General features: G+C 37.3%; 1 protein-coding gene across 1 annotated transcript in view; it reads left to right on the top strand.

Moving 5' to 3' along the window:
• TMC1 (transmembrane channel like 1) overlaps window positions 1–12,674 on the top strand; it is a 169,528-nt gene that overhangs the window by 144,270 nt on the left and 12,584 nt on the right. The window contains exons 19-20 of the mRNA XM_058565372.1: window positions 7,239–7,306; window positions 12,215–12,454. Coding sequence (XP_058421355.1) covers window positions 7,239–7,306; window positions 12,215–12,454 — 308 coding nt within the window. The remainder of the gene's footprint in view (window positions 1–7,238; window positions 7,307–12,214; window positions 12,455–12,674) is intronic.

Genomic DNA, 12,674 nt, shown 5'->3' with positions numbered 1-12,674 from the left:
ATATCTGGTATTATAGAGTTTTATAAATATATATATATATTTGTGTATGTGTATGTTTATACACTTATTGACTTGTTACCTGTTATTTTCACCTAATAGTGACCATTTCCCTGTGTTCTTTTATAATATAGTTTTTAAATGGCTGTGTAATATTTTATATATGAATGTACTATAATTAATTTAGTTTTATTTGTCATCGGTTAAACTGCATCTAATTTTTATTACAATAAATATTCTATTTACATTTATTTATATCCACATGGATAAATATTTTCATAGATAAATCACAGTGGTATGCACAAGTTATTTCCTTATGAGAAATTTTTCTAAGTTGAATTGCTCAGTCATAGAGAAGCTACCTCTTAAAAAGTCCGTTCACTTTTATTACAACAACCTTGATAAAAACTAAGCTCTACTCCAGCGTTAGATTCAGAGACCCATAGAATGTTAATGTTGGGTGGAATTTTGACATAATTAATCATAATGTCTTCATTTTACCTATGAAAAATTGAGAGTATGAATTGAAGTGAGTTGCCTAGGTTTATGTGGCCAGGGAATAAATAAGGGCAATGAAGTATCCTTCTGGACAAAGCCACTATGTTAGATATACTGAATTATGTACTTGTTACAGCTGAGAAAATTGGGTTAAAAGTGACCCTGTATATTTTTCCAGTTCTAAATTTATGGCCAAAGTATTATCACAACAAACCTATGAAGATGACCTGAGGTGGGGAAATTCCTGCCTGGGAGCAAACTGTTAGACCATGTAATGTAAGTTAATCTTTCCCAAGGCTTTTCTGAGCACAGCAGAGAGTTCTCAGTGTTTCTAAAAAGCTCACTGACTCAGAGTGAGTGGAATGGTGTGCTCCCAGGAGGGATTTTAACCACCCTGATTCAGCACAACTGCCCTAAGTCCTCTCTTATAAACTCTTTGGGTTTTCTGCAATAGTTCAACACGGAATGCTTTTACTCTCACCTTAATTTGTGACCATCCTTACCATTTATCAATAATGTAGATAAAGAATATCTAAGAAGAAATAGAATCTAATGCATGGCATGGGATAAGAACATGTTCAAACAAATTAAAACCTCAGAATCTTATTTAAAATTATATTTTTGAGGTGGTCCTTGTTAAATTTACATAAATAGAAAATATGGGAGATTTCCCTGAGAGCTGATGAAAGGGCTCAAATAAGAGGCATATGATTGACAGACCATCAGAGTAGAGTCCTATATTGCATTATATTTTTATGTTGTGCTTATTATGTGTCAGAACTTCTACAAAATATTTTACATATATTATTCTGTGTATTCATACCAGCAATGCTATGAATTGTAAATTATTATTTTTCCCGCTTTACGATAAACTGAAGTTTAGAGGATGGTTAATAATTTGCTCAAAAACATATAGCTGGTAAGTGGTGGAGCAAGGATTCAAACTCATGTCTGATGGACTTCAAAGCCGTTAACCAGATTTCCATCATGTTGAATTTTCACTATAATGCTTAACTCTAGAAATTTGAAAGACTCTGCCAAATCATGACTAATTCATGAACCCCAATCTACAGCATTTGTAATTCAAGGTACTCCCTTGCAGCAGAATGGAGTTAGCAAGATGGGCTGGAATATAGAATTGGAAGATAAACTGATGTTCTCTAGCTGGGAATGAGATATTATTTAGCAGTTCAGGAAGATGGCATGATAAAGAGTCAGTAAGAAGTCATGCATATCCTGCGAAGGGCTGAGAACATAGGAAGAGGGACAGCATAGGCTGGATTTGAAGTTCCATATGAATACTGGTCCAGAGTCTGTCTGCAGGGAACCAGGGATGCAGTGCAAAGCCCAAGGTGCTGAATCATCCTAGTAGATGAGGGTGGGATTTGTCCTAGATCAGTGGTTCTCAGATTTGAGCATACATCAGAATCCCCTGAGGGCGTGTGAAAGCACAGTGTTTCTGATTCTGTAGGTCTGGGGCAGGGCCCAAGAATTTACTTTACTAACCAGTTCCTAGATGCTGCTGCTGCTTCAGGTCTGGGGACCACACTTGAGAACCACTGCCTCAGAGCCACAGGCCAGGCCAGCCTGCAGCTCTTAGTGATTCCAGCTGTGGGAAATGAGATTTGTGTGAAAAAAGTCAGGCTGGCCATTGCAATGAAAGAATTCTCTCTGAGATCCTGAATTGCATTTCCCAATATCCACAGGTTGATGATCTACCCCAAATAACTAAACTTGCAGATGGAGGATGGGTTTTCCCAGGCTCTTTAATCCAGTGAGCACCATATGTCTTCCCTCTGGGTAGATGACTGACGCTAGCCCACAACAAACAAAGATCCAAAAATAAAACAAGATAATTTCCAATCCATTGACTATTATGGACCTCAACCCAAATCCAAATGGGTTCCTCTGTTGCTGGTCCCTAAAAGTCTTATTAGGGATGAGCGACCCTTAGTGAGTTTATTATACTTATCTCATTTGAATCATTTCACTGTCTGAGGTTTCAAGACAAGCTGTTTTTTTCCAAGCATTATTTACTTTTACGTTTTTTATATTTTAGAGGCAATTAAACAAACATATTGCAAATTGATTTACACTTACATTATTAAAGTATTGCTTTAAAAAATTTAAACTAGAGTATAATCTCGTATGTTAAAAAAATCTACCTCTAAAAGAATGAGGCTTGAATTTAAACTATGTGTGTGGTGGGGGGGAGGTTGCCTTCTTACATTTATTTCAGGTTTAGAATGCGGGTTTCTGAGTTTAATGCATACATTATTAAATTCCATTTCTAAGGTATTTACAGAAAAGCAATTTTTTAATAACTGGGTCTAATTTTCAACCAAATACAGATTTTAGATTAGAAAAGGATCTTAGAAATTATCTAGTTCAGAAGTAGGCAAATTTTCTCTGTAAAGGTCTGGATAGTAAGTATTTTCACTTTTGCAGGTGTGATATTGTGATGTAATAAGAAATATATATTTTGGTCTTCATTTCTGGTTCCTGGCTAGAGCTCCTAAAACCTTTGTAACTTCCTAAGCAACTGAGGTGCTAGGAACATCTCTTGATCTAATATTTTGTCTTTGATCCTGGTTTCTGACTCAGAGCTCCTAAATTCCTTGGAATATCTTGGGTGATAGGAGTATTTTTTGGTAGGCAATTCTTGGTGGACTCCTGGATAGCTTCAGGATGCAGGCTGGTCAGCAGAAAGACCCAACCACGATTAGAAGCTCGGAACATTCAACCCCACCCCGCCCTTTTATTCCAGGGAAAGGAGAGAGCCTGGAAACTTAGTTGATAATTGATTATGCCTACGTGATGAAGTCTCCGTAAAAACCCCTAAACTATGGGATTCAGAGAGCTTCCAGATTGCTGAACACATGGAGGTACTGGGAGGGGAGTTCACCACCTCTGCACCCCTTCCCCTATTCCTTGCCCTACGCATCTCTTCCACCTGGCTCTTCTTGAGTTGTGCCTTTTTATAATAAACCAGCAAGCTAGTAAATAAATGTTTTCCTGAGTTCTGTGAGCCATTCTAGTAAATTATTAAACCTGAGGAGCAAGTCGTGAGAATCGCTGATTTGTAGCCAGTCAGTCAACATAGATGACAACATGAACTTGGGATTGACATCCGAAGTAGGGCAGTCAGTTAGGGGACTAAGCCCTTAACCTGTGGGATCTGTACACACTCCAGACAGTTAGTGTCAGAATTGAGTTAAATTGTAAGGCGTCCAGTTTATGTCCACAGGGAATTAGGAAATTGCTTGGTGTGGGGGGAAAACCCACACATCTGTGTCAGAAGTATTGTGAGTAGAGTGAGGTAGTAGAGGAAAGCAAGGGGTTTTCCTTTCAGTGGCCATATGGTCTCTCTTGTAACTACTAGACTTTCCTATTTTAGTCCCAAACAGCCATAGACAACACATAAATGAATGAATGTAGTTGTGTTCTAATAAAACTTTATTTACAAAAACAGGTGGTGGTCCCGACTTGGCTCATGGACCGTATTGTGCCAACCCCTGACCTAGCGCATGTGAGGTGTAGGTTTAAGAGAGAAGTTACTCCCACCAGCAGTGTATGAGAGTTCCCTTCTCTCCACATCCTCTCCAAAACATGTTGTTTCCTGTCTTGTTAATTACAGCCATTCTGACCGGCGTGAGGTGATATTTCATTGTAGTTTTGATTTGCATTTCCCTGATAGATAGTGATTTTGAACATCTTTTCAGCCAATATGGAAAACAGTATGGAGATTCCTCAAATAATCAAGGATAGAACTACCATATGATCCAGCTATTCCACTGTTGGGTATTTATCCAAAGAACTTGAAAACACCAATTTGCAAAGGTACATGCACCCCTGTGTTCATTGCAGCATTATTCACAATAGCCAAGACTTGGAAGCAACCTAAGTGCCCATCAAGGGACGAATGGATAAAGAAGCTGTGGTATATATACACAATGGAATACTACTCAGCCATAAGAAACAATGAAATCCAGCCATTTGTGACAACATGGATGGACATTGAGGGTATAATGCAAAGTGAAATAAGTCAGAGGGAGAAGGTCAAATACCGTATGATTTCCTTCATTAAGTAGTAGATAATAACAACAATAAACAAACACATAGGAACAGACATTGGATTGGTGGTTACCAGAGGGGAAGGGGGGAGGGAGGAGGGTGAAAGGGATAATTCGGTACATGTGTGTGGTGATGGGTTGTAATTAGTATTTGGGTGGTGAACATGATGTAATCTATGCAGAAATAGAAGTACAATGATGTACACCTGAAACTTTTGCAATGTTATAAACCAATGTTACTGCAATAAACAAAAAATTAAAAAAAAAAAAAAAAAAAGAGAGAAGTTACTGGCCCAGCTCACCCAGATAGGAAACGGCAGGTCAAATATTCAGATCTGAATCCCAGGTGAGCGTCTGTACCACAAAAGGGCTGCCGTATACCCTTTCTCCGCCTCAGGTCAATATACACATCAAAGATTTTATTCCTCCAGCTGCCCCTGCTGCAAGCCCAGTATGAGGCCAGGGGTTCCCAGTGTGTCCTTAGTGTTTTTCTCATCACCTAGTTATAAAAATTTCTCATCTCAAATGGTCTTTAAGAGGTTTATGTGCTTGTGAGAGTAAATGTACTTGGCAAAGTTTGAATTTTTTTTGTTTTCCATAGTTTGGTGGGCTAAATCATGACACTCTTCTAAAGAGGCCAAGGTTGAAGGTTTGATTCCTGAACTGACACAGAGAAGAGCTGTTCCAAGGCCACAGATAGTGCGGGCCACCCGACTGAGCATTTATCAGAGGTGTTCTGTGATCTCACAGGGCTCCAGGAGAAAAGAATAGATGATCCAGAGCAAAGCACTCCCATGGAAGAGGAAAGACTCAGAATTAACAGAATTAACATTTCTCTGGATTAGAAGCAATTTATTTTCTCCATCGAGGACATATTTTTTTCATTGTTGATTTTAGAACAAAACTGTCAACCAAACATCTTTGCATCTTGGGCACGTTATGCTTCTAGATAATTTGCAAACAGTGAAACACTTTGTGTATCCTTTAGCAGTATCTTGAGTGAATTGATGTTGAAAGCATCAGGTCATCTTTGTCCTGTTTAATATAACAGGGCCACGTATTATCTTATTATGTATCGTCTTATCATTTTATCTTGTTATTTAACCATTCTTGTTATGCCATTCTTGCTGTTTACTCCCTGAATCTGTTACAAGGCACATTGCCTGTATCTTTCAGTTGACTAGGAGAGGACTAAAGCCTTTTGGGAAAGTGATGAAGTTGAGGCCTGGATTCAAGAGCTCTTGAGGCAAAGCATTCCAAAGTTGTGATAGTTTTGTTGGGTTTCCAAATCTGAGACCTGTTCTGTCTTCTTACAAATATATTTTTGGGTTCTTGGTTTTGAGAAAAACAGAGACGCTCTCAGGTCATCTTATTGTGTGTGCTTCTGGCTGTGTATATGTGTGAGCATGTGTGCCTGTGCTGTGCGTGTATGTGTGTGCTGGGGAAGGAGTTATTATGAGGATACATAGTCTGAAGCCACTCCTGCAGATATCAGGATCCGGGGAAGTAATAGGGAGCTGCCACTCTATCAGTCTCTCTTTCATGCTCTTCTTGATCCTCTCACTTCATATTTTTTGCTATTCTCTTTTTCTCTTTTTACCAATTAGTCAGTTTCCTGACTGATTATTCTCTATCTCAAATTAAATAGGAGTCAGTTTTGTTGTCTTTGCTAATTAGCATTACTCCCATTTACAGAAGCTTTCCTTCTAGGATGTCTATTGTGTCACCAGGACGCCTTTGGATGGGCCACCTAGAACAAATGCCCATCTCACTTCCTATTGGTGTACCCTCTGCACAAACACCAGCCTGCTGGTGCTACTCTAAGCAGGATGGTATTATCTAGAAGACAAACACTGGACATTGACTTGAATAATTTCTTAAACTTTTGTTGTATTTCTCTATATTTATTTTATTGTAAAAGAAATTCACATTTTTTGTTGAAAAATATTTTAAAATATACAAAAATTAAGGAAGAAAATAAAAACCATGATCCATCACCCACACATAACAACTATTAATTTTGCTGATTACTTTCAAGTCTTTTCTTTATGCATAGTTTCATATCGAGTTGACAAAAATAATGAATGTGTGATTTTATAGATTTTTTTTGTTGAACATTAGAGCATAGTTTTCTCTTGTGTATGTAAATATTCTTCCAACAATGATTTTAATGAGCTGCAATATATATCATAATGTAGATATACTGGATTCACTTAACCGATGTTGCACATTTAGATGGTTTCATCTCTGCTTCTTAAAATTTGTCAGCATTTAGGATTACTTTGTTAAAACAAATTCCTAGAAGTAGACTTACAGGGTCAAAGACAACGAGGTTTTTAAAGCTTTTAATATGTATTGTCAAATTGTTTTTCTAAAAGTTTGCTCCAATGTTTACTTTTACCATCAGGGTGTGAAAGCCCATCTTGCCATAGTTTCACGACATTGAATGACAGCATTTTAAAATGAGTCTTACTATGTTAAAAAGGGTACTTTATTATTGTATTTATCACTAATTATTTATTATATTGATTATTCTGCTGCAGTTGATTATTGTTGCTGCAAGAGAGCAGTTGAGAGCCTCGCCCATACCTATGCAGAAACATGAAACATTTGCCTTTCAATTTTAACCACTTAAGATGCTAATCCAAGGAATGTCTGTGTCTCCTCTAGCCTTCATACACCGAATTTGACATCAGTGGCAATGTCCTCGCTCTGATCTTCAACCAAGGCATGATCTGGTAGGCCAGCTGTTGGACAGTTTATCACTTGTAGAAAAGCCTCCGAGATCATTATTGCATAAAGCACTGTAGTCTGGGGTCAGAGGAGTCCACGATCTAACTCAACATTTGCCTTGTGAAGTGGATGGCTATGAAGAGATATTATATATATATATATATATATAATTATTATCTTATGTCTTAAATCTTGGTCCTCAAAGGCATCTGCCTGTTTTGCAGAGCACTGTTTCATCAAACACTGGGAGTCCATGTTCTGGTTCATAGATTATTTGAAGGCTTTTTATATTTTTATATCCTGTGACACTAGGATCTAACAGTGGAACATTAATGATCCCATTACCACATATTAAGTATGAAATAAATTAATGTAAGGTATTACTGAGAAATTAATTTTATTTTGTCATCACTATTGAATATATTTAAAATACAACTTACAGCTACTTTTAAAAATAATTTCTTACCAAATTCAATAGTATATAGAGATGAAACACGTTTTAGGAAGGTCAAGTTAAAAATATGATCTATATGTTGTAACTTGTTTCATAGGGCCATTTGTAAATCAGAATCATTTCTTTTGATGTAAAAAGGATTGTCATGTATTTTATTAAGTGAAAGTACTCTCACTGTAAACTTTGACAGGTTAAGATGAGTTGATACAGTAGAAGCTATTTTTGAGTTTAAAAATTGAATCACAGAATGCAATTCATCTGGGGACCATATGTCTTGGAAATCTGTTACTCTTAACTAAGAACACCCCAACTCACAAGCAGTTACAATTAAGCTTCTTTATCCTATTGACACATCTAATATAATATTGTGTCACCAACCACACCATGTCCAACGTACAAGCACCAGTAACTAGCTTCAGTTTTTGCACAGTTTCCTATATTACACAACTCCTTCAACCATAGCTGGCCTGAATTATTAAACCTTTGTGAGACTGGACCTCTGCAAATGTTAAAACCATCTTGCGTCAGTAATACAAAGACCACAGTCAGTGGCCCCATCGTCCTGCCATGAGGTCTGTCAATTTCCTGTGCCTCACTAGGTCAATCAATATGAAGAAAAGACTGTAAAAAGATTATCTTTTACGTTGTCAGGTATGCTTAAAAATGTATTTCCTGTCCCCTCATTTTCTAAATTTTGCAAGTTATGGCTTACGTGTCCAGAGAGCCATTAAGGAGTGAAATACATCCTTTATTCTCTAAACAGGGAGGAAAGTCAAGGTGGCCTGATGTGTGACTATCAACAGAGATAGTAAAGGGAGCAGCCTCTATGGGTTCTGGATCTTTCATTTCCTGGAGGGGATTCTGCTGTCATGGCAGAAAATGGCTAACATTGCTATTGGAGAAATGAGAAACCACTGCTTTGTATCAGTTTTAAAAATCCCTGGCTCTTACACCGAGCGCCATAAATCTCTCAGGCCTCGTGGGTGCCATTTGTGCAGTCATATGCTGCCTGTCTATTTCTTGTTCTTTCAGAGTTAAGACAACAGATTGGCCTCAAAATTTATTTTCATTGTCAGAAAAGCTGTTGTAATGGCTGTCCTGATTGCTTTCACTTGTAATTTTGCAACTATTTAGTCCACTATTGTTTATATTGAAATTCTTAAATATCTAAAAATCTTCTCCAGTTCTCTCATGGGCAGATTTATTATCAAAATCTCTGCACTATTATTACACTATCACTTTCTATGTGTTCATCTTTTAGATATTGGTCAAGCCTGGCTTCTGGTTAGTTTGAAGAGGAATTTAGAAAGTCATTTTTTTTTTTTTTTTGAGTATACAAAGGTATTCACACATTACCCAGAGTTCCAGAAGCAAAAGAACTATTATTCACCTTCAGGTCAACCCTTTGTACAAATAATCCTTTCCTAATTCCTGGAAGTCGGTAAGGCAGTAGGGGTGTGGTGTGCGGGGGAAGGTGTATGGAGTGTAAATCTAAATTTAGTAGGCTCCCCCTGCACCAGGCTGCTCACACATGGTTATCCACTATTTGATGAGGCATGAGGATCTGATACCTGAGTTGGCCGTTTTCTACAGAAACAATCAAAAGAATATGGGGATTTTGTATTCAATCCTAATGGTTTGTGACTGGAAACATTCAATTACTACTTGAGGAGTTTCTGAGTAGCAGAGGTTGTTTATGCTCATGTTATTAAAAGCAAACAGTTATAGGTAAAATCCATTTTGTTATGAATTGGCTGAAATGATCCATAAACCTTTATATTACACATTTATTTTTAAATTAGACAGCGTAGGTTTTTGTAATCATGTTTTTAAATGATGAAAGCACATCATGTCTCTACTCTGTCATAGCAGGATGTAGAGGCAGCAGAGAAGACACAGTGAGAGAGAAGGTGGGTCTGGACATTGATCCCAAACTGTCTCATTGTGGGCTCTCCCATCAGTCTCCTCACCTTTTGCTAGCTCATTTTCTCAGTTGATCAAATGTGAATAATTTAACTGACATGTGCCATGTCACTGGAGTAACAAGAAGAGCTAAATAAAAGAAGCTTTCATTTGCTTTGATCTTCTTGGAAGAAAAACATTTTATAAGGCTAAGGTATTACAATGATCTTTAACTAACAGATGATGGGATCAAGTCTGGCTAAGGAACTTAGTGAGCCGAGCTGATTAGTGAGTCTCAAATAAGATAGGATGAACACTAAGGTTCAGATATCACTGTGCCAGGACCTGTTTTTCTAGGTTATGGTTCTTGAGTCATTTGCTCAAAATGCCTATGTGATATTTATTTTGAAATTTGTTTATCTATAGATGTGCATCCATATCATGTGCGTGTACATATATATGCATACAGACAAATGATGCACATAATACGTGTAGGTACAAATATATGTGGCTTTAGGCAAGTCTGAGTCTTGAATTATTTACAAAATTGTGTCTTAGGATAGACTAGGTTGAACAGCAATGAAACACAACCCCAAAATCTTAATGGCTTACACAAGGAAAAGTATTTCTTGTTTACTCTGCATGTCCAGCGGCTGTTGGTAGAGGCTCTTCTCCTGTAAGTTACCCTTACTGTGGAGTCCTAGACACTGACAGAATAGGATCCACCTGGAACATCACTGGTCAGAGTAGCAGAGGAAGAAGAGACCAAAAAACCCCACAGGGCCCTTACAATTTCCACCCAGCAGTGCAACACCTCATTTTTATTTCTATTTTATTGGCCAAAACAAATCACATGACCAAGCCTGACTTTCAGAAGGGGGAGAGCATCATCATGCACAATCATATTATGTTACAAATGTTGGCATCTGGGAATATAATCTAGTGCTTTGTAATTCTGACCCCTCAGCTGGGACTGTCCGTCACTCATTTGCTCATGTTTTTGGGGTTCCAGGTTTTCTCTTGCTATGCTATAACCAAGATACACTGTGTTGTTCCAAAATCTGTTCTCTCATTTTTTTTTTAATTAATAAAGTTTATACTGTAGAGAAGTTTTAGGTTCACAGCAAAACTGAGTAGAAAGTAAAGAGTTCCCATATACCCCCCACACATGCACAGCCTCCCCCACTATCGATATCCCCCACCACAGTGGTACATTTGTTGCAACTGATGAACCTACATGGACACATTATTGCCCAAAGTCCATACCATTTATTTTAAATGGTTTGACTTCCTACAAAGTCTCTGGTCAGTTCAGTACGTTGAAACATCATTCAGATTTGTTGTGTGGAATCCGATTTGTTGTGTGGAATCCTATTGACAAAATAACCCAAACTGTGACAAGATTTCACTTTTCAATGAAACAATTTAACGTTGGCTTGTACAAGGTCAATTATAGCAGAAACTAATTTCTTCATCTAACTCAACACCCCCCCCACCATAATATACCAAACTTACATTGGCTTGGTTAAAACAACAGCACTACGTATAAAATGCTAACCCAAACTAGAAATGCTGAGGAGTTTATTATAGTGGGATAATTTAAAAGATAGGACTCTGCTTAAACTTGTAAAATGAGTAACTTCTAAAACCTTTTTTGGTTTTGGACTAATTAATTGCTATTCATATGGTTTTATGGTGCTCATGGATTTTCTCATAAAAGAAAATTAAATTTATTTTGTTGAAATAAACGATGACGCCATAAAGTAAAAGTGACCTCATCTAAGTGGTTCCTGTTTAAAAATGGCATTTAAAAACACATTTAAAAAATTAGATGTACAAAGTGGTGAATTTCCAGGACAAGGTAAAGTCATAAAGTAAACAGATAAACTAAATTACATGGATTTGTTGAATTTTCATCTCAAAAACACATAAAGCTTGCTATAGGATATCAACAAAGCATAGTATATTATTAGACATAAATACGTCATTCCCATCAGCTCTAAAACACCATAGCAGCCACAAATAGAAAATACATCAGAAAAAAAAGCTTATTTTAATTTTTTCCCTTTCATTAAGCAAAAATTAATTAGTCATGACAAAAGTAATTAATCCAAATGTGCAGTTTATTTGAGTAGAATGAGTGGTTTTAAGGGTCAATTATTTTTAAAAGTTAATTTTTTAGCTATATTTATCATTGATGTGAGTATTAGGGGAAATGAAGTCTATTTTAGAAGCAGAAGAGGGAAGAAAAACAAATGTAATATATTGTTTACTGTGTTGTAGTTTAAATGTACTAATGATAGCAGATATGGTTAGTGAACAGCATAATTTCTGTGAAAGAATCATGTGTACAATACCTACAATAATGAGGGAGATGGTAAAATGTATATAGAAGATGAAATAGATTAGTCACATATTTATAAAAAGTTTGTGAGGTTGAAAGTGATGATACATTTTCTGCCGTTGGCAAATAAGCATGAGGTGAAATAAACAGGTGCTGTGTGACCTGGTTATGGAGAGAAGAGTGGAACTGAGCAGGTTCTGTTTTTCTTTCTAGGATGGGCTCCTTCTTTGCTCCCAGCCTCCCAGGCATCAATATCCTTCGGCTCCACACATCCATGTACTTCCAGTGCTGGGCCGTGATGTGCTGCAACGTTCCTGAGGCCAGGGTCTTCAAAGCGTCCAGATCGAACAATTTCTACCTGGGCATGCTCTTGCTCATCCTCTTCCTGTCCACCATGCCCGTCCTGTACATGATTGTATCCCTCCCGCCGTCTTTTGATTGTGGCCCCTTCAGGTTCTTGTCTTTGAAATTCCATTTGGGCATAGTTTTGTTTTAGGGATGGAGATGGGAATGGTCACTCATTGTATGAGCTATTTTTTTTTTTTTCCTCCAAACAATGGCATTTTGGTCTGTAGAAATGAGATCTTTTCAGTATTCAGGCTCATTATATGACATGGAGATGCTTACGCAGGTTCCATCTATTTTTGCACTGGAGAATTGTAAGAGGGAAAAT

This window comes from Diceros bicornis, chromosome 22 (genome assembly GCF_020826845.1).
Source record: "Diceros bicornis minor isolate mBicDic1 chromosome 22, mDicBic1.mat.cur, whole genome shotgun sequence".
In the NCBI taxonomy this organism is placed as follows: domain Eukaryota; kingdom Metazoa; phylum Chordata; class Mammalia; order Perissodactyla; family Rhinocerotidae; genus Diceros; species Diceros bicornis.
Note: the sequence above shows the minus strand (reverse complement) of the source record. Positions and strands in the feature narration are given on the sequence as shown.